The following is a 19706-nucleotide window of genomic DNA, read 5'->3' on the forward strand; positions in this document are numbered from 1 at the left end:
GCGTACATTAAAGATTTTCTTCTTACTCCTTGTGGGCCGTCCCCCTGGACGAGAGGAAAATTGATAATTTCTTAACTACCGACTGGGACGGTGGCGATGTCCTGTAATCCAGCTACTAGGAGGTCACGAATTGTGGATATTTATAGGCATGCACTGTGGATGAGATACTCCCTGGTGAGGATTAACGTCCGTACTAGTGAGTACTACGACTATCCGAAGTATTATCCTGATAATTAGACCAATTCGTTAATACCAAGGCAAAAATGTGGTTCGGATTCCACTATAAACTGTAGGTCCCTAAGTTGCTATTAGCTGTATGGGCTATTAATTAACAGCTGTGTCTAAGGAATACGTCGAACTTTGTCACTAACAAGACTACAAGATCGCGCCACTCATCCTACACTCATCTCCATTCATACTTTGCTTAAAATACCTACTTTGTATCGTCACCAGTTCATTGAAAAGTATTAATTGATTTAAGTATGCTCACATTAGATTTACTTATTATTATTACTTAGACTTAATCCTTGTGGGCCGTCCCCCTGGAGGAGAGGGAAATTGATAGTTGCTTAAAAAGATAGAAACCTGGATCGCTGACCTAAATCCAGGATCACTGACAACAGGTATTTAACCTTTTTATTAAAAAGATACCTAACTGTACCACCATATCTATGTTGGTTAAAAATATATTAAGCCGTTCCGGGACTTAACACACTGTATACATCACTCTATTTTAAAATTTACTACTTTGTTTTGGTTTACTGATCTGTTATAGCCTACTGTAATAAATATATTTTTAAAATCCCAACAACCTATCCAATTTGTTTTGAAAATCTGTTTTTAGGCAAACCCAAAATCCCCTATTAATCTTTTTAGGGAGTGGGGTTTTATGGAGTTAAAATGGATGTTTCACATTTTTTACCCTTAAAACATAATATGTGGTTATCGCTTTCTAAACCATGTTGTAGAAAATCATGATGTAAAAACCCATGTTGTGTGTGTAGGTTAAAAACAAACAATTTAGCGTATAAAATCATTGCTGTATGCTACAGTTACAGATAGGACAAAAATTGTTAAAATTAAAATGCCAATGTTTTTCTTATGGAAAATAATTAAACTGATGTGTTTGGCTTATAAATTGATATATTTTATTCAACCAAATTGTGCAAATGTATTAATTTATTACCAAGCTACTAAAAGAACACAGTCTGTCACCTACCCTGTAGCAGCTAACCTTAGACCTTGTAATACGCTACATGGACTACATGGTAAGTTTTTATATTATGCCCCAAAACTCAAACATACTCAATGGAATAGTAAAACTTATGCTGGGAATCGTAAAATAATTATAAACAAAAAGTATAATAAAGTTATTATTTCTGCATTTTAGAAATTTGAACTGTTACAAACTCTAAGGATAGAAGTGATAACACTGAGGCCTGTATTGCACTGTAAAATGTTTTATAAAAGATCTTTAATAAAAGTTCATTTTCAAATAGTTGTTTAGCCTCCGGATCACTGTATTATACTAAAAATGGTTAACAATACCTGCATATAGTAATCCTTTGTTGCTGTTTTGGCAACTAGTTTCAATTCTTCTGAACCATAATCAGGCCTCAAGGTTTCAGGTAATCACTTCATTCGAAGGTCTTTGACAAATAGAGTTCAATAAATAAAACATATACGAAACACGATAACACGGAACGGACACACGTTTAAAAAAAAACACGAAAATAAAAGCCTAAAAGAAAAGTATAAATCAAGAAATGGATTATTCCATGGGGAAAGTAATACATCTGGAATTGAAAATACAGCATATATATTTTTGTTGATTACATAAGGTTCATTCCAAGTGTAAATCTCTGGCCACATTGTGAGCAGTGACTGCCATCATGTTGGCTCGATGGACCTTAAAGTTGTCGATGGCTTTCTGCCGCATTGCTTCCCAAGCATACAGGTCCCTTTAAATAAAATATCAAAACATGACATACCTTAGTATGTGATATATACTATACACACAAGTGATGCAGGGAGATAGTTACAATCTAGTTTTTGTTAGGTTGTGTTTGTGTATAATGAGCTGACTTTAAGTGTTGAAACTAACTGCACATCTTTCCAATTCCAACTTTTAAAATCAGCCAAGACAGACACACAACTATAAATTTGATTACAAAATTTTTTTATAATCAGTCAACGAATTAATTGAGTTTTCATTATTTATAACAATTTTACTTTTAAGTGGTAAATTAAGTGAGAGCAGGGACTAACAAGATCTACTCGCAGTGCCGGCCCAGCTATTGTCCTCTTCTACCCCTCTGGTCAGGTAGTTACCTCAATTTCACCAGATCTACTGCCACAATTTACCAAAACTGCTGATAAGAATACAACAAAATGCTTTATGGCAAAAGACCAATCCAGGAATTGGCAAAATCGTATCAATACACATCAAGTGTAAGAAAGTCAGAGTAACAAGATATACAGGGCCGGATTTTCCAAGTTCATTGAAAGAAATTACTGTTAGAAAATTTAAACAATTGTTCAACATTATGCTTCAATTTCGTTACAACTTTAGTAACGAACATTAGTTTTACGGGAGTAGGCTGTAGGGATGTTGTCGCGCGCAGGGTATTCGGGACAGTTGGGAACTAGTATTGAATTTCAAAATGGTCATGAAAAGTCGGGATTTCGTCTTTATTTTGATATCAAAGTCAGGAATTTACATGATTTTGCTGTGATCGCGCAAGACGACGATCACGTGACCGCAAAAGACAATGATGATGATGATTTTTTCACAGCCGCGGGAAATGTTCATGATTTTACAGCGATCGCGGACGTTGACGTTTTTTTCGTGACCGCGAGAGACGACAATGACGTTTCCGTGACTGCTGGAGCCAATGGTGGTGCCGTGTAGGTCGCGGGAAATTATCAGAATTTTGCCGCAATCACGGACGACAACGATGACGTTTCTGTGACCGCGTATCACGACAATGATGTCTTCATGGCTGCGGGAATTGTTCATGATTTTGCCGTGATCGCGGACGTCGACGATTACGCTTCCGTGACCGAGGGAGACTACGATTGATTACATTTCCGTGATCGCGGGAGCCAATGGTGGTGGTCTACCTAAGGTCGCGGGAAATGATCATAATTAAGCCACGATCGCGGATGACGACGATGATGTTTTTGTGACCGCGGGACACGACGATTATGTCTACACGGCCGCGGAAAATGTTAATGATTTTGTCGAAATCGCGGAAGACGACGATAACATTTCGGTGACCGCGGGAGAGGACGATAATGTCTACACATTACAGGAAATTTGTATTCCGTCTATACATTACAGAGGAGAGGACGTGAGAAATGTTCACGATTTTACCGCGTTCACGCACGGGAGATGTCGGTGATATCTACACGGCCGCGGGAATTGCTTATGCTTTTGCCGCGATCGCGGACGACCATGATGACCTGTAACTGCGGGAAACGAAAACGATATCTAAACTGCTGCGGGAAATGTTCATGATTTTGCCGCAATCGCGGACGACGTCAATGACATTTCCGTGACAGCGGGAAACGACGACGATGTCCAAACCGCTGCAAAAATGTTCCTGATCTTGCTGCGATCGTGGACAACGACGATGATGTTTCCGTGACCACGGCAGTAAATGATGATGTCTACATGTCCGTGGAATATTTTATTTATGATAGAATAAATCGTAATTAGCTAGTTAGAATTTGTCATTGCTGCATTTTGTCTTTACTTTAAAACCATTATCTTAGTAATACTTTATGACATAAAGACAGGGTGTGTGTAGTACAACCAAATTATTTAGAAAATTTGGTTTGAACTATAAATAAAATAAAAATTGGTATCAGTATCAAGAAACGAGAATTAATACGTTTTGGTATCAACCCTCACTATTTGTTGAAAAGAACTAGTCTTGAAAAATTTGGAATTAATCTTGAAAAATCTGGAATTAGTCTTGAAAAATCTAGAATTAGTCTTGAAAAATCTGGAATTAGTCTTGAATTTTAAAATTGAAATAAACTAGACACCCTGCGAGCGGTACGCATCGTATTGACTACTTTTTGCACTGCCACTATGCTGGCTAGGCGCTACTGATCGGAGTGGTTAGGGACACATGCGTGTTAGACACTGTTACCACCCTAACCTCACAAAAACGAAATTTATCAACTAATATTTTGATCAGTTTACAACAACCTGCAGGGTCAAGTCAAAATATATAATACATTTTGTTGAATATTAAAAATACTAGAAGTTTATCTTTAAAATTCAATCACAGAAAAAATATTTATCTGAGTTTGCAACAGGTTTTAGAAAAATTAAATCCCCTCCAATTTGCTGAAAGCATAAAATTGCCAAAAGTGTTTTAAGACTTTTGCTAACCAAGACAATTCTAAAAAAAAATTGCAATGATAAAATTCCGACAATGAGTGGTGTTCAAGCAATTAACATAGGCTTATAGGCATGATATAGTGTAGGAAAGTAACTGTGACCAGACTAGGGGGCGGAAAAATTATTTGGGACTAGAGGCGCCAAAATTCTAAATCCAGCCCTGAAGATACATTACACAGTATGACAAAAGTTTTATCTAACCATTGAAATACAAACTGGACACTTTTCGATTAAATTTTGTATAATAGAAAACCCAGCATCTGTTCATTCCCTTTCCTTGATATTATGGTCTCATAAACTTGATACTTTACTCACAACTTAAACTGGATACCAAGACCAGGATCAGCTTACCTGTATATTGGCCTCACAAACTTCATTCTGCCTTGCTCATTCACAAATTGTAAAGCATTAGCTACCTTGTCTTCCCAATGAGACTTTAAGCACAGCCTTAACCACCTGAAATCAAAAGTTAAGTGAAACAATGAAGGTGATGACTTAATCTATGTGTATTAAAATAATCTAAATCTTTGATAAGGAATATAAAATTAGTAGAGATGTAAAATACCCAGGTATTTAAAACTTGGTGTTAATAGCCTGGGTATTTACCCGGGTACTGACCTAAATTCAAAATTACCCAGGTATTTATAAAATTGAGCAAGTAGCCTAGATTGATAGTCAAAGGTAAAACTAAAACTTCTTTTGATGAATGTACAACTTGGTTTCTGTAATATTTTGGAATAGAACAAAAAGACAGAGATTTACTTTGTTTTATCGAATTTCCCATATATTGAATAAGCTATTACCGTAGGCCTCGAAGTAAGACCTGGACCCGGGACCTATTTACTTTTTCCTTTTGAGGTCCCTAGAGGCCAAAAACACCATCCGTTCAAATTCATATATTTGTATATATATCTATACTTGTAAAAGGCAAAGGCCTCACTCACTCATCACTAATTCTCCCACTTCCCATTTACCTAGGAGGCTGAAATTCGGTACACTGATTCTTTGGGCATTAAAAAGGAAAACTAAGTAGTTTTTATTCTGATCGGGCTTTTGGGCTCCTCCCCAGTGGCTCTGGAGTTTCCCATGTTAACCTTATGAGTACTTATATTCATATTTAAATGGAATGAATGAATCTTAACAGCTATTTCAATTAAACAAGTTGGTTCTGTTCTATGATGTTCTATGAGGCAAATTAGCGTAGCGAACGAGCTAACCTGAAGGCAAGTGAGCACAGCAAACGAGCTCCAACCTAAAGGTGAGTAAGCGTAGCAAACGAACTTCAATCAGGATGTGATTGAGCCATGCGAACGAGCTCATCTTGAAAATGAACGAGCATTGACATAAAACCACATTAGGACAGGACGATGACATGACCAATTGAGCAGATTTTTTTCATGAATAGAGCCAATATAACCACAGGCTTAGTGGAGATAGTCATTTTTAATTTATTATTAATACTTATGAAGTTAAACGGGGCAAAGCCCGTGGGTACAGCTAGTATATATATATATGCGTGTGTCTGTTAGCACGATAACTCGAACAAAAATGATCCGATTTTGATGAAATTTGGTATAAACGTGTAAACCTACAATTATTCTAACGAGCGTGATCCAGCATGATCGGACCATGGAAACGGGGTTTTATAAAAAAGAATTTGATTTGATATAATGTTTTCTACGCAACAGTGTTACTTTATTTTCAGTCTGTGTACTGTACTATAATTTTATATAAAGAAATATAACAAACCTGAATTTTATTTCAGAGTTGTTAGAGGCATCAAGGTTATAGACAGTTTGCATGGTTTGCACTTTGTGAAGTGGGAATTCCTGAAGTTCAAGCATCTGGGCAAGCACTTCTTGAACTTGAAGAGGCTTAAGTGATGTAAGATCCTGGGGAGAGAAGGGCCCTGTCCCAGAGCAGTCCCATTCCTTCCACTTCACCACCAGGGCTGTACACACGTCTGCTAGGGTAGTGTCATATCTGTGGTCATGAGAACAATCCCTTAAGTCAACCATTAATCACTTCCATTATTCTACAAGCCACAAATTTTTCATAAGGATAAGATTATTCAATTGTAAAATTTAAAATATGTATTGTAACATGTCTCATTTTGTCTGGTTAGCTATAATGTAATTATTAACTATGCTATAACTTTATTAGCCTATCTTCCATGTGAGACAAGGAGACAATCTCTCCCCATTGCTCTTTAATCTAGCTCTGGAAGGAGCGTTAAAAGAAATAAGAAATAGAAATCTAGGTATAAGCATTGGAACTAAAATAGGATTTGCAGATGACGTTGTGTTAGTATCAGAAGAGAGAGATGAACTGATGGAGATGACACATATTCTAATAGACAAAACTCGATCAATAGGATTAGAAATAAACGATGAAAAGACTAAGTTGGCATATTTTGGCCGGGGAAACAATGGTAGAGAAACTTTTGAAGTGTCAAACCGAAAATTTGAACAAGTTGAAGAGTTCAAATACCTGGGTTCAATAGTAAATTAAAAAATTTATGAATTAATAAAAATTCAAAATGGAATAAATTTGGCAAATAGAAGCATGTACATGCATTAAACAATATTTTAAAATCAAAATTATTGTCACATAAAACAAAATTAAGAGTATACAAGACTATTATAAGACCAATCTTGCTTTATGGAACAGAGACATTGATTATGGACAAACAACAGAAAAGAAGTTGATTACATTTTGAAAACAGAGTTTTGAGAAAAAATATTTGGACCAGTTAGAGAGGGAGAAGGATGGATAATAAGGCACAATCAAGAAATAAGGGACATTTACCATTCCCCAGACATATTAGGAGAAGCAAAGAGCAGAAGACTAAGGTGGGCTGGCTATGTATGGAGGAGGGAAGATGGTAGACTAATAAAATAAGTTTGGAGACAAAACCAACAGAGACATTGATTATGGACAAACAACAGAAAAGAAGTTGATTACATTTTGAAAACAGAGTTTTGAGAAAAAATATTTGGACCAGTTAGAGAGGGAGAAGGATGGATAATAAGGCACAATCAAGAAATAAGGGACATTTACCATTCCCCAGACATATTAGGAGAAGCAAAGAGCAGAAGACTAAGGTGGGCTGGCTATGTATGGAGGAGGGAAGATGGTAGACTAATAAAATAAGTTTGGAGACAAAACCCAGCAGGAAGAAGACCCCGAGGAAGACCCATGAATCGATGGAAGGACCGGTTGGAGAAAGATTTGCAAAGATTGAGAGCAAGGAAAGAAGATTCAGAGAACGGGGAGCGATGGAGGCAACTTGTTGGCGAGGCCAAATACCACCTAGGATATCCATGGGCATGGGAGTAGTAGTAGAGTAGAGTAGCTATAGCTTTAGCTGTTTTATGACATTGTCAATAATTTGTAAAAATTCAAAGGACAATAAACACATTTTATTTTATTTCACTTCATTGTTTCGATGGTCACTGATAAAAAACTATGATTAAGTGTTTTTTGTTTGTTTTTTTTTACTCATATGTTATTTATTTGTACTGAAAATGTTTTTATACTCTGTAAACTGCTAATTATCTAGAAGCATAAAGAATATTTTCTGGAACGAAAGGAGAAAAAAAACTGCACATTATCTGCACTACAAAAGACAGGTAAAGTTAGTCTGATAACATTAATTAAAAGTAAAAGCATTATAGTATAGTCAATTTAAAAATCTATCATGTCATTTATTTTATTTTGGCCTCTACTGTTGTATGTTGGTGTCATATTACCAGAACTTACTTGGGTATCTTATATGGCATTCCCGTAGTGAACAGCCAAGAGTCCCACTCCACTTTCTTCAGTTCAGGATTGCTGGCAAAGTAACTTTCAAAGAATTTCTTGAAATCCTCTGTTTTAATGGACTGATATTTGTACTTATCCAAGTATGCTTTGAAGAATGGCTCAAATACAGCTATAAAGGAAAAATAAATGTATTAAAACAAATTATTTTTAAACCTTATTATTATATTTAAACGTCCACTTAAGAAGAATGGAAAATTATAGAATCCCCAAAAAATGAACGAAAGATCAAGAGGAAGATCTAGAGGAGGGTTGATTGACGAGATGTGGAAGCAAGAGGAGTGCAGTGGCAGTTTGTGGTGGAAGAGATATTGCGGAGAGACAGAAGAAGATGGAGAGGCCTAGTGAACACTCAGTCCTGGAGATATCCGGAACGGAAGAGGATATATTTATTTATTTATATCAACAGATACACCATTTAAAATTTTAACTATTTTGGCATAAACACATCAAAACCAGTAAGTGCTAAGTTAGAAGGTTTACTAAAAATCGTGTACTGATGCTACAACCAAATCACGGCAAATTAAAAACATGATCTCTCAGGCATCATATTAAAGTCTGTATTTTCTTTTATAAACATCAGGTCATCAATTCACATCCCTCCAAATCAGATTTTAGTTCTATTTCCATATGCACAGACAGGTAAATGCAATACAAATGCAGTCTGTACACTCATCTACAAAAATACTCATTGCATATCTCTGCGAAACAACCTCCTTTATTTATGTCAAACAAAACTATAAGATACAGATGCGGAACTATAAGATATAAGATGCGGTTGTGTGATGGCCAGTCAGGCTGGGTGCGGGAACAGCCAATGCGCTGCGTGGATGAGTCCACGAAAAAGTTTAAATTTAGTTTCATCAAATAGGAGAGGCATATTATAGCATGTACAGCATTAGTGCGTTCCAGTCTTTGTAGACATAGTTTGACAAAAGCCCAAAAGATTGCAGCACTAATTAAAGTGCTAACAGGCTCTCAGTATTATCAAATGAAGGTTAAGCAGGGGTGAATTACCCTGATACACCATCTAAAAATACTGTAAAAAAGGAGTCAAGCACCATTTTAAGTTTAGGTTCCTTCTACGATGCTAGACTACAGTCATTATCGTTATCCTATTCCATGTCACTAAATCTAAGCCAAAACCCCACACTACAATGTTCAAAAAGCACTGACTCAGTAGGATACAAAAATGACCAATCCGAAAACAAATTGCAACAAGATGACGTACAAAACCGGCAATACCAGCGGCAAAAATAGCAACGTTCCCCTCCGAATGCTGGGCTCACACTGAGTCAAGAGTACATCTTAATTCAAATCTTCCTATATTAAAACAAGTATTAAGAAAAAAATATGTTGTCACTTAAGTGTACCTGGACCTCCCATAAGCTGTTCTAAATAAAACAGGAATGTGTGGCCTTTCTCGTAAGGACAGTTTGAGAATGCATCATCAGGTCCAATACCTCCACTCAGGTCCACTACCAATTTGGTCAGAGGGTTCTGATCTCCAAGTGTCTTTACCTGGAAATGATACATTCAACAACATTGGCTTTTCTAACTGAATGACATAACTTCAATTAATGGTATAATAATGTTCAAATCAGTAAAAAAAAAAATTATCTACTTGTGTGGAGTTCACAACTTAGATCTATAGACCTGCATCCAAACAAAATATCGTGAGCTAACTAATTGACAGATGGCTTGTTGGGATTGGCTGGCATTAAGTCTGTATTGAAGCTCTAAAGTGATTACTACAAATTAATTTGCATGTTATGTATTTTGGAAAAACTTTGAAAAACCATTAATAAGGCCGGGCGTCTTCTGAGACGCAGGTGACGCAAACCAAAAACAATTGTCATATGGATACTGATTCAAAAATGTATATGGATACTGATTCAATAATGTATATGGATATGGATTGGATACTGATTCAAAACTGTAAATAGATACTGAATCAATAACGTTTGGATACTGATTCAAAACTGTAAATAGATACTGAATCAATAACGTATGGATATTGATTCAAAACCGTATATGTATACTGATTCAATACCGCTTATGGATACTGATTCAATAACGTATGTAGATACTGAATAATTCAATAATGTACAGTAAATGGATACTGATTCAATAACATTGTATGGATACTGATTAAATAACATGTTATGGATACTAATTCAATAACGTATATGGATATTGATTAAAAAACGTATATGGATACTGATTCCATAATGTTTATGGATTGGATACTGATTCAATGACATATGGATACTGATTCAAAACTGTATATGTATACTGATTTAATAACGTATTGTGGATACGGATTCAATAACATATTATAGATACTAGTGATGTGTCCATGCCAAAATTTATCAAGAAAACAATACCTGAAAAATCAATTCTCGATACTGATATGTTACATATATATAATGTATTATATATAGTATATGTGATCATTGGTGATCTTGTGATCCAGTAGGCCTAGTTAAATGTCTTCATACAAATAAATCAGCTGTGACGATGCCTCCCTCCTCGCCTAGATCACATGACCACCAATGATCACATATACTATATATAATACATTATATATATGTAACACGATACAATTTTAACATTTTTTTTACCAAAAGTTTCTAAATGGATTGGTTATACTACACCAACCCCTGTGTTTATGACATTCCATCAAGTATTTTTGAGTTAGGCCTAATGGGGTGTTTTTCAAGTAAAGAATAAAATTATGCAGCAAGGAGATGATACATTGCAACTAGCAAAATTAAGTTAAAACCCTTCTAAACACAATGAAAACAATCTTATTAAAGATAAATGAAGATCTAACAACAACAAAATTTATGTTATGGAGGTGTGCTGGCCTGACATTTTCAGTCAAGCCATACTCGAGGTAATATCATGAACATGTACCCAGGCGGTGTAGACATCCTCCTCGTCTTTCACGGTCACTGAAACGAGATCGTCGTCTTCTGCAATCGTGGCAAAATCACAAAAATCGTCCGTGGCCGTGTAGACATCATCATTACCACTCATCCTACACTCATCTCCATTCATACTTGGCTTAAAATACCTACTATGTATAGTCGCCATTTCATTGAACAGTATTAACAGTATAGGCCTGGCCTAAGAGTCAAAATCCTATAAAATTAACATATTAAAAGTATGCTTTATTATAATCATTATTCAGACTCAATGAATTAATGTAAAAATATTATAATGCAGAATTGAACTGACCGCATCCTTTAGATCCTTGAGCCCATTTATAGCAGCAAACTCTCGCATCTGTTCCCCGTAGAGACGACCGATGATTTTTCGCTCCACATACATGGTGAACCCTTCGTTGAGCCAGAAGTGGTTGAAGTTGCAGTTGGTCACAAGGTTGCCAGTCCAGCTGTGAGCAATTTCGTGAGCCACCACACACGCCAGAGATCTGTCTCCTGCCTACCATCAAATACAAACCAAATTGTAAAACTTGCAAAGATCAGTATACTCCCCTACACTTTTCTGCTGATTTTCAAAGAAACCATAATACCCAGGCAATGAGATGGATATTTTCCAAAGGAATTTGCTGAAAATACATAAACTGAAAAGTAGAAACAATTAGTTTGTCAGCAAAATTGTAATCCATACAAACAATTTAGTATTTAAAATCATATAGTTTGTTTAAATTTGATTATAAAGATATTGGTCACTGCACATCTTCTGTTGATTTGTTTTCAAACTGAATAGCTACATTTATTTATGACACAAATTTGCAATATAACTCATGTGATAAATCGCACTGCTTCTCTTATTAAAATATTGGAAGCTTTAAGTAACTTTGTCAGAAAAAAAATTAAATTGAATTCTCTCTCAAATCTAATAAAGACCAAATTTATACTGAAAATTTGAATTCTAATACGATTACATTACCAGGAGTGTAGGCGTGACAAATGTGAGGCAAGGGTTCTCCATGCCACCGAAGGGAAAAGACGGGGGAAGTAGCAACAGGTCGTAAACACCCCAAACATACGGACCACAGAGTGATTCAGCAGCTTGCAAGAACTGCTCTGTCTGTGGAAAGTAACAAGTGTTAATTACATTTAAGTCTTATTGATGACTATCTATTAGTCCAAGCAAATTTAAAAAAAAACCAACACAGGGATCGTTAAAAAAATTTCATGAAAAAGTTTTATGTTTTTTATTTTGTAGTGTTGGGTGTGCAGAGTGACATGCTAAAAGTTGCCAAAAATCGCTCCACATGAAACCCCCTATAATCACGATTAAACATGGCGGATTTTTTATATACAGTAGAGTCCCGTTAGTCCGAAGTGGTTGGGACCGGGCCCATTTCGGATTACCGAATATTTCGGATTAAAAGTTTTTTTTAATATTTCTTTTTTGTCTTAGGACGCAGGCACGAGCCCGGGATTGTTTTTCACATTACTTAAGAATAGACCTATTGGCTGCAGCATTATCACTTAATAAAATCCATTATTTGTGATTTGGCGGACGAAAATGAAAAATGTTAATAACAAAAATGGTAAAATATTTACAAAAAATACTCTACAAAAAAAGTCTATCTCGCCTGGCCGCTACAGAATACTTTGACAAGGTACAGCTAACTGTGGTAAAAGTTTAATAAAAAAAATTTCAGAAATTTTTCAAAATAATTTTAATTTTTTGTATAAAAAAATATATTTTTTTGTTTTGGATTAAGCAGACTTTCGGATTACTGAAGTTCGGATTATCGGGACTCCACTGTACATTTTTTAAGAAATTGACTTGGGACCGCCACAAATATACAGGGTGGTAATAAAGTCCGAAGACAGTTAAATATTAAAAAAAATAATGTAGCTAGAGCTACAATACTTGGCACAAAGTTACAGAGCATAAAACTTTATTTTAACACATATTCAGTGATCCAATAACTCTTCAGGGGGACGCCCCACAAGGAGTCAGAAGAAAATCTTAAATGGAAGCATAGGTCAATATGTACATCAAATGAAAGGTCTTTTTTAGTAGAATACAATGCCGCAAACCTCACTTCAAAAGGTTGATCCTGCGCAAAATGGCAGCCGTGCAAAGATTTCTTGAATCTGCCATATTGAATCTTTGAACAACTGCCATTTTTTATTCAGGCGTTCTTTTGAGCTTGAATTTACGGCATTGTAATATACTAGTGAAGACCTTTAATTTGATGTGCATATCGACCTATGCTTCCGTTAACAATTTTCTTCCGATTCCTAGGTCTGTGCCCCTTGAGGAGTGAGCATATAATAGCAATGCAAATTAAATGAATCTTTGAACAACTGTCATTCTTGGCTCAGTTGTTAGTTTGAGTTCAAATTTGCGGCATTATATTCTGCTAGTAAAGACCTTTAATTTGATGTACATGTCAACCAATGCTTCTATTTAAGATTTCCTTCTGACTGACTACTTGTGGGACGTCCCCATGAGATGACAGAAAATTGACATTTCCTAAAAAAGTAGATTTTTAGGTGCGTGGTGTTGATTAACCAAATCTTATTGATTTATCTGTTGTCGTTTAGAAAATATTTAACTGTCTTCGGACTTTATTACCACCCAGTATATTAAGGGTGGTTAGTACTTCATTACGATAGAGAACGCTTTTTTGGCCACCATCTTGGATCCGCCATAGTGGATATAAATAAAACTGATTAAATGCAATGGTAGTGTTGTAACACATCATTATAAACTAGATTTTCACGCTGATTTCAATGCCGAAATCCGGTTTAAAATATCCTTTTTTGTTTTGAAGTAAAACAAAAACTCTCCCCCATACATTTCTATTGAATGTTTCATACTTTGAAAAACTTTTGTACAGTAATTATTTTTCCTACATATCTCCAGTTCTTATTAAAGGGGAGAGCATATTAAATGTGGAATTGGCTCTAAAACTCATGAATATCAAATTAAATTTAGACAGAATAGAAAACTAGTGTTTAATTGAATCAAGGAAAAACACAAAGGCAATAATCAAATATAAAAATGTAAACATATGACTTAAATAATATTAAAAGTCAAATGCTAGCTTATATATAGATCATGAGTGAAAGTCCAACACTTCCCCTCACGAATGATCTTGGTGAAGTTATTTAAGTCCAAGTTGTGTCAGGGTTTGCAAGAGCTTTGGTAAGAACATCAGCCGTCATTGATTCTGTAGGAAGATACTTCAGTTCAATAGATCCTTCTTCAATTTTTTCTCAAACAAAGTGTAATCTTATGTCTATATGTTTTGATTTTGCACTGACGACAGGATTTGAGGCTATGTGTTGCGCTGCTTGATTGTCATTGTAAATTGTTATCTTCTCATGAGAATCTCCCATATCATGAATTAATCTTCTTAAGTGAAGTGCTTCTTTAGTAGCTTCTGTGATAGAGTAAAATTCTGCTTCAGCAGTTGAAAGAGATGGATGTACTCTTCTGTTTTCGAGATGCCCAACTAACACTTCCATTTGCATACATGAAACAATATCCTGTGAATGATTTTCTGTTTGTTGACGAAGATCCCCAGTCAGCATCAGCAAGTCCTGCAAGTGGTTTGTTTGATTTTTTAAATACCAGTGACTTATCTTTTGTTCCTTGAAGGCATCTTAGAACACGCTTAGCAGCTTTCCAGTGCTCTTCAGAATGGCTATTGTTAAATTGACTCAAATAACTGACGCTATATGCTATGTCGGGTCTCGTTGCAACTGATAAAAACATCAGACTTCCTATCAGACTTTGATAATGTTTGTTGACTGTTTCATTTAGTGTCGGTTCATATAATTTCACTTTAGGATCCATGGGAGTTCCAATTGGTTTACAATCAGTCATATAAAACTTCTTTAAGACGTCATCAATGTAATTTGATTGATTTGCTATCAGTTTTCCTTCTTTTTGTTCAAATTTTATTCCTAAGCAATGGTTCAACTTACCTAGATCTCGCATTTCAAATGATTTCATCAGTTTGTTTCTTAATTTTTGAAATAATTCTTCATTCTTAGATGCAATGATCAGGTCATCAACGTATACTGCTATTATTTCATCTTCTGATTCAGATACATAAATACATGGATCAGCAAGTGAAGCCTTGAAACCCAATAGACAATAGACAATAGACAAAATCTTTATTGAAATATTCCTAGAGAACATTCATGCGTCAGGTACATAAAATGTACAGTATGTACGTAAACTATTACAGTAATTTGCAATTACAATTAGAATTTTTTTCTTCTTTTTTTCATGGTAGCTTATTGTTTAAGAATTCATCCTCAGAGTAGAACGGCCGGTCCAAGGGCCGTCTTTTAATTTAGCATCCAGTTTGAAAAACCATTGTCTTCCAGCTTGTTTCAGACCATATAGTTCCTTGTTGAGATGACATATTTGTCGATCTTCTGGAATTTTGTTTAAATCAGTTAACATTTTCTTTGCTTGCAGTTTTACTTCGTTGTTTTCTTTGTTATCATCTATTATTTCTTTGAGGTAGCTCTTCAAATTTGGGGGTACTTTAATGTAAATATTTTCTTTAATATTGCCATTTAGGAAAGCAGTAGATACATCCAATTGATTCAATGTCATATCTCTCTCCACTGCAATACCAAGCAGTAGACGTACTGAACTCAATTTTACTACAGGAGCAAATGTTTCTTCGTGATCAATATGAGGTCGTTGAGAAAATCCTCGTGCTACGAGACGAGCCTTTTTTCTTTCTAATGAGCCATCTGCATTGAACTTTTCTTTCAGTATTAGTTTGCAATCTACAACATTTATATCTTTCTTTTTGTTAGTTATGTCCCAAGTTTTATTTTTCAGGTGAGATATTATCTCTCTTTAATAGCTTCATACCAATATGAGGGAACATTTTTTGTTTCAGAGCTATCATCATCTGGATTTTCAAGAGCAGAATAATATGATGCATAATCATCAAGCCATTTGGGAGGATTTGTATCACGATGAGGACGGGAAGTCGTAGATGTAGATACATTGGTGCTCGGATCATCTTTGTGATTCTTGTTGTGACTCTCAATTGTATCTTCATTTGTCTCGTTATGAATATCTTCGTTTGAGTGATCATGTTGGTGTAGAGCTTCATTCTCAATTGTGTCTTCATCACTTTCAGGTACCTCATTTTGGACATCTCCATTTGAAAGATCATCTTGGTGTAGAGCTTCTTGGTGCTTTTCATTTGTTTTCTTGAAACTCACTGTTTTGGATCCAAGTTTTTGTAGGGGAACTTTTGTGTTCTCTGCCAAGTCATTGTTTTCTTCTTGATTTATTAAATCATAATAAAAATGTACATTTGAATTAAGAAATTGCCAAAGAATTTTGACATCTCGACTTTCAATTACATTTCGAAAATCAGGAACCCATATTCTGTATGCTTTGGAGATGTCTGAATATCCAAAAAAAATTCCCTGTATAGCTCGAGGAGCAAATTTACTTTTAGTTTGTTTCTTGTTCAGAAAAAGGGCTTTGCTTCCAAATACATAAAGATGATTTACAGATGGTATTCTTCTAACCCAAATTTCAAAAGGTGTTTTGTGATCGATTGCTCTTGACGGACATCGATTCCGCAAGTAGTTTGCTGTGTTCAATGCTTCAGCCCAGAACATTGGAGCAAGTTTCAACTCTGTCATGAGACATCTTGATTTGTTAAGTGGTGTGCTGTTAAGTCTTTCGGCAAGACCGTTTTGCTCTGGTGTATAAGGAGCTGAAATTCGTCTTTGAATGCCATTGTCTTGTAGATATTTCTTAAATGCATCGCTGCAGTATTCACCACCATTGTCCGTTTGTAGAAACTTAATCTTCTTGTCTTTGAAGTTTTCCATTTCATTTATGTATATTTTGAAATATTTTAGAACTTCATTCTTGTGTTTGAGGAAATAAACTTTACTATAACGAGATTTCTCGTCAGTAAAAGTTACAAAGTATTTAGAACCACCTGGCGATGTGACTTTCATTGGTCTACAAACATCAGAGTGTACTATTTCCAAATAATCTAATTCCTTTAAATCATTTCGTACTGGGAAAGGCAATTTTGTCATTTTCGACTGAATACATACTTCACAATCACCGAGTTTTTCATTTGGATTGAAGTCAAGTCCCTTAATCGTTCCATTTTTAAGAGCATGTTTTAAAGCGCTTTCATTTGTGTGTCCTAGTTTTAAATACCATTCATTAATTTTACAGCTGTTTGTAACAAGATTGGCATTTTCAAAATCATCAAATTCAACATAGTAAAGACCATTTATTTTGGTTGCTTGCAAACACTCTTTGTTTTTTGAGTTTCTAATTACAGCTTTATATTGATCAAAGGTTACACTACATCCTTTTTCAGTGATTTTGTTTACAGATAGAAGGTTTGTTGTTAGATCTGGGACAAGCGGTGTGTCTAAAATTTTAACAACTGAACCATCCTTAGTAAGTTTTACAAGTCCCTTCCTTACCTTCAATTGATGTAGTTTGATTTTTTGATGCAAGTTTGAGTGTGTGATTAGGAGAAGTTTTTGAAAGTTCAACAAAGTATTCCCTATTTTTACACATATGAGAAGTACTACCAGAGTCAAGACACCAAATGTTGTCTTTGGGTTTACATTCTCCGGATAAAAGACAAAGTTCTTCTGTTTTAAAAGATTTGTGATTGTATTTAGTTTTTGCCCAACATTTTTCTGTTGAATGATTATTTCGCCCACATTTTTTACAGAAAACCTTTGAATTTTGACTAAAGTGTTTGTGCTTGCTGTTAAAACTTTTAGAGAAAAATGCACCGTCCGTCAGTGCTTTGTTTTTCAACTCTATCTTTAGAGTGTGAATTTAGGCCTACTACTACTTTTTGCCTAGCTTCAAAATCTTCAAGTATTTTAATTTATAACTGATCAGCTTTAGGAAGAGAATCTCGTGACTCTATTGCGACTCGAAAGTTCTCAAATGATGAATTAAGACTGTACAACATCATTATGGACAAAAGATCATCGTTTATGACAATGTCTAATTCTAACTTATCAACAGCATCAGTAAATTCATCTAAGTGATTTCAGAAAACTAGTGTTTAATTGAATCAAGGAAAAACACAAAGGCAATAATCAAATATAAAAACATAAACATATGACTTAAATAATATTAAAAGTAAAAGTCACATGCTAGCTTATACAGGGTGTCTCAGACCACCCGGCCGGCTTGTATAGCTCCAATATGAAAGCAAATGGAAACCTAATTGCAACTGGAACCCCCTATTTTGACCCCAAGGAATTCAGCTAAATTATTTTCAACCCCAAAAAAGCACCCCAAAGGGCAGATTTTGGGGGGTGGGGGTTGTTTTTGGGAAATTTTCAAATGTAAAGGGGGGTCGTGTTATACCTCTTTTTAAAGGTCCTTTAGTCCTGAGTATTTTAGTGGAAAAAGATTTAAATTATCTTCATCCCTATTTACAGGGTGTTCAAAAACGTACAAAAAATAGACCTTTGAACTACTTTTCACTGTAAAGAGGTGGAATTTTGTGGGGGGTTCAAATTTTGACAACACTTTAATTAATAAATGAGCTTTCAAAAAACTCTGGTTTTAACCCTTTTGCTATCTTTTTACTTATGTTACGCATTTTCAAACTTTTTGAAGTTTCAAAAGCTGTTATCTCAAAAATTTCAAATGGCAACATGGGTTTCATTACAAACCACATTGTAGCCCTTAAAATTTGCTATAATTTTTGTATTTAATGTTTTTTGGTATCTTCATTGGTTAAAGAGATATAACAAAATTAGTGTATTTTAATGTTTTATTAAATGGTATTCAAAGTGTTTGCTGTTGTAAATGTACACCTCTAGGTCTCAATTAAAACAAATCTTGTCTAAAAAAATAAAATAGTATTCAGATTGTTGATCTTGGAAGATTGATAAAGGTAAGAACACAACTACAAATATTCTTAGTTATTTTACAATTGCATGGATCTAATAGTGCTTTGAATGAATAATTTGTTTGAATCAGCATTAATAGCCTACATACCGATGGACTTCTACAAATGCTTAAATTGCCTTCCATTTTGTTCCATGCAAACCCCAACTCTGTTTATGCACGTAGTACTTCTTCTCCACTATTATGGTACTGTATTGCTATTTTACTACCGCAGGTGCATTCACCTCTCGTACAGATCCAGTAAGTTCCTTATAATTTGTTTTATCTGATCAAACATGACCAGTTTCACGCACACGCTCATTGATTGCATGATGATTTTTTATTTTATTTACCAGTAGCATTTATAGACAGTATTCATTCAAAGCACTATTAGACTTTTGTAAATTATTAAATAACTAAGAATATTTGCAGTTGTGTTTTTTCCTTTATTAATCCTCCAAGTTTAACAATCTGGGTAGTATTTTAATTTTTTAACATATTTAGTTTTAATTGAGACCTAGACGTGTACAACTACAACAGCAAATACTTTGAATACCATTTAATAAAACATTAAAATACACTAATTTCGCTA

At 34.9% G+C, this 19706-nt stretch overlaps 1 protein-coding gene across 1 annotated transcript in view; it reads right to left on the reverse strand.

The window, feature by feature from the left end:
* Window positions 1-1802: 1802 nt before the first annotated feature.
* LOC128986249 (leukotriene A-4 hydrolase-like) overlaps window positions 1803-19706 on the reverse strand; it is an 82845-nt gene continuing 64941 nt past the window's right edge. Inside the window, exons 7-13 of the mRNA XM_054406518.1 lie at window positions 12158-12298; window positions 11480-11686; window positions 9610-9757; window positions 8177-8348; window positions 6164-6397; window positions 4766-4870; window positions 1803-1961 (exon numbers count right to left, since the gene is read on the reverse strand). Coding sequence (XP_054262493.1) covers window positions 1844-1961; window positions 4766-4870; window positions 6164-6397; window positions 8177-8348; window positions 9610-9757; window positions 11480-11686; window positions 12158-12298 — 1125 coding nt within the window. The 3' untranslated portion in view covers window positions 1803-1843. The remainder of the gene's footprint in view (window positions 1962-4765; window positions 4871-6163; window positions 6398-8176; window positions 8349-9609; window positions 9758-11479; window positions 11687-12157; window positions 12299-19706) is intronic.

Source organism: Macrosteles quadrilineatus, unplaced genomic scaffold (genome assembly GCF_028750875.1).
Source record: "Macrosteles quadrilineatus isolate MER2022 unplaced genomic scaffold, UCM_ALF_1.0 Scaffold_1__1_contigs__length_201487025, whole genome shotgun sequence".
NCBI lineage: Eukaryota > Metazoa > Arthropoda > Insecta > Hemiptera > Cicadellidae > Macrosteles > Macrosteles quadrilineatus.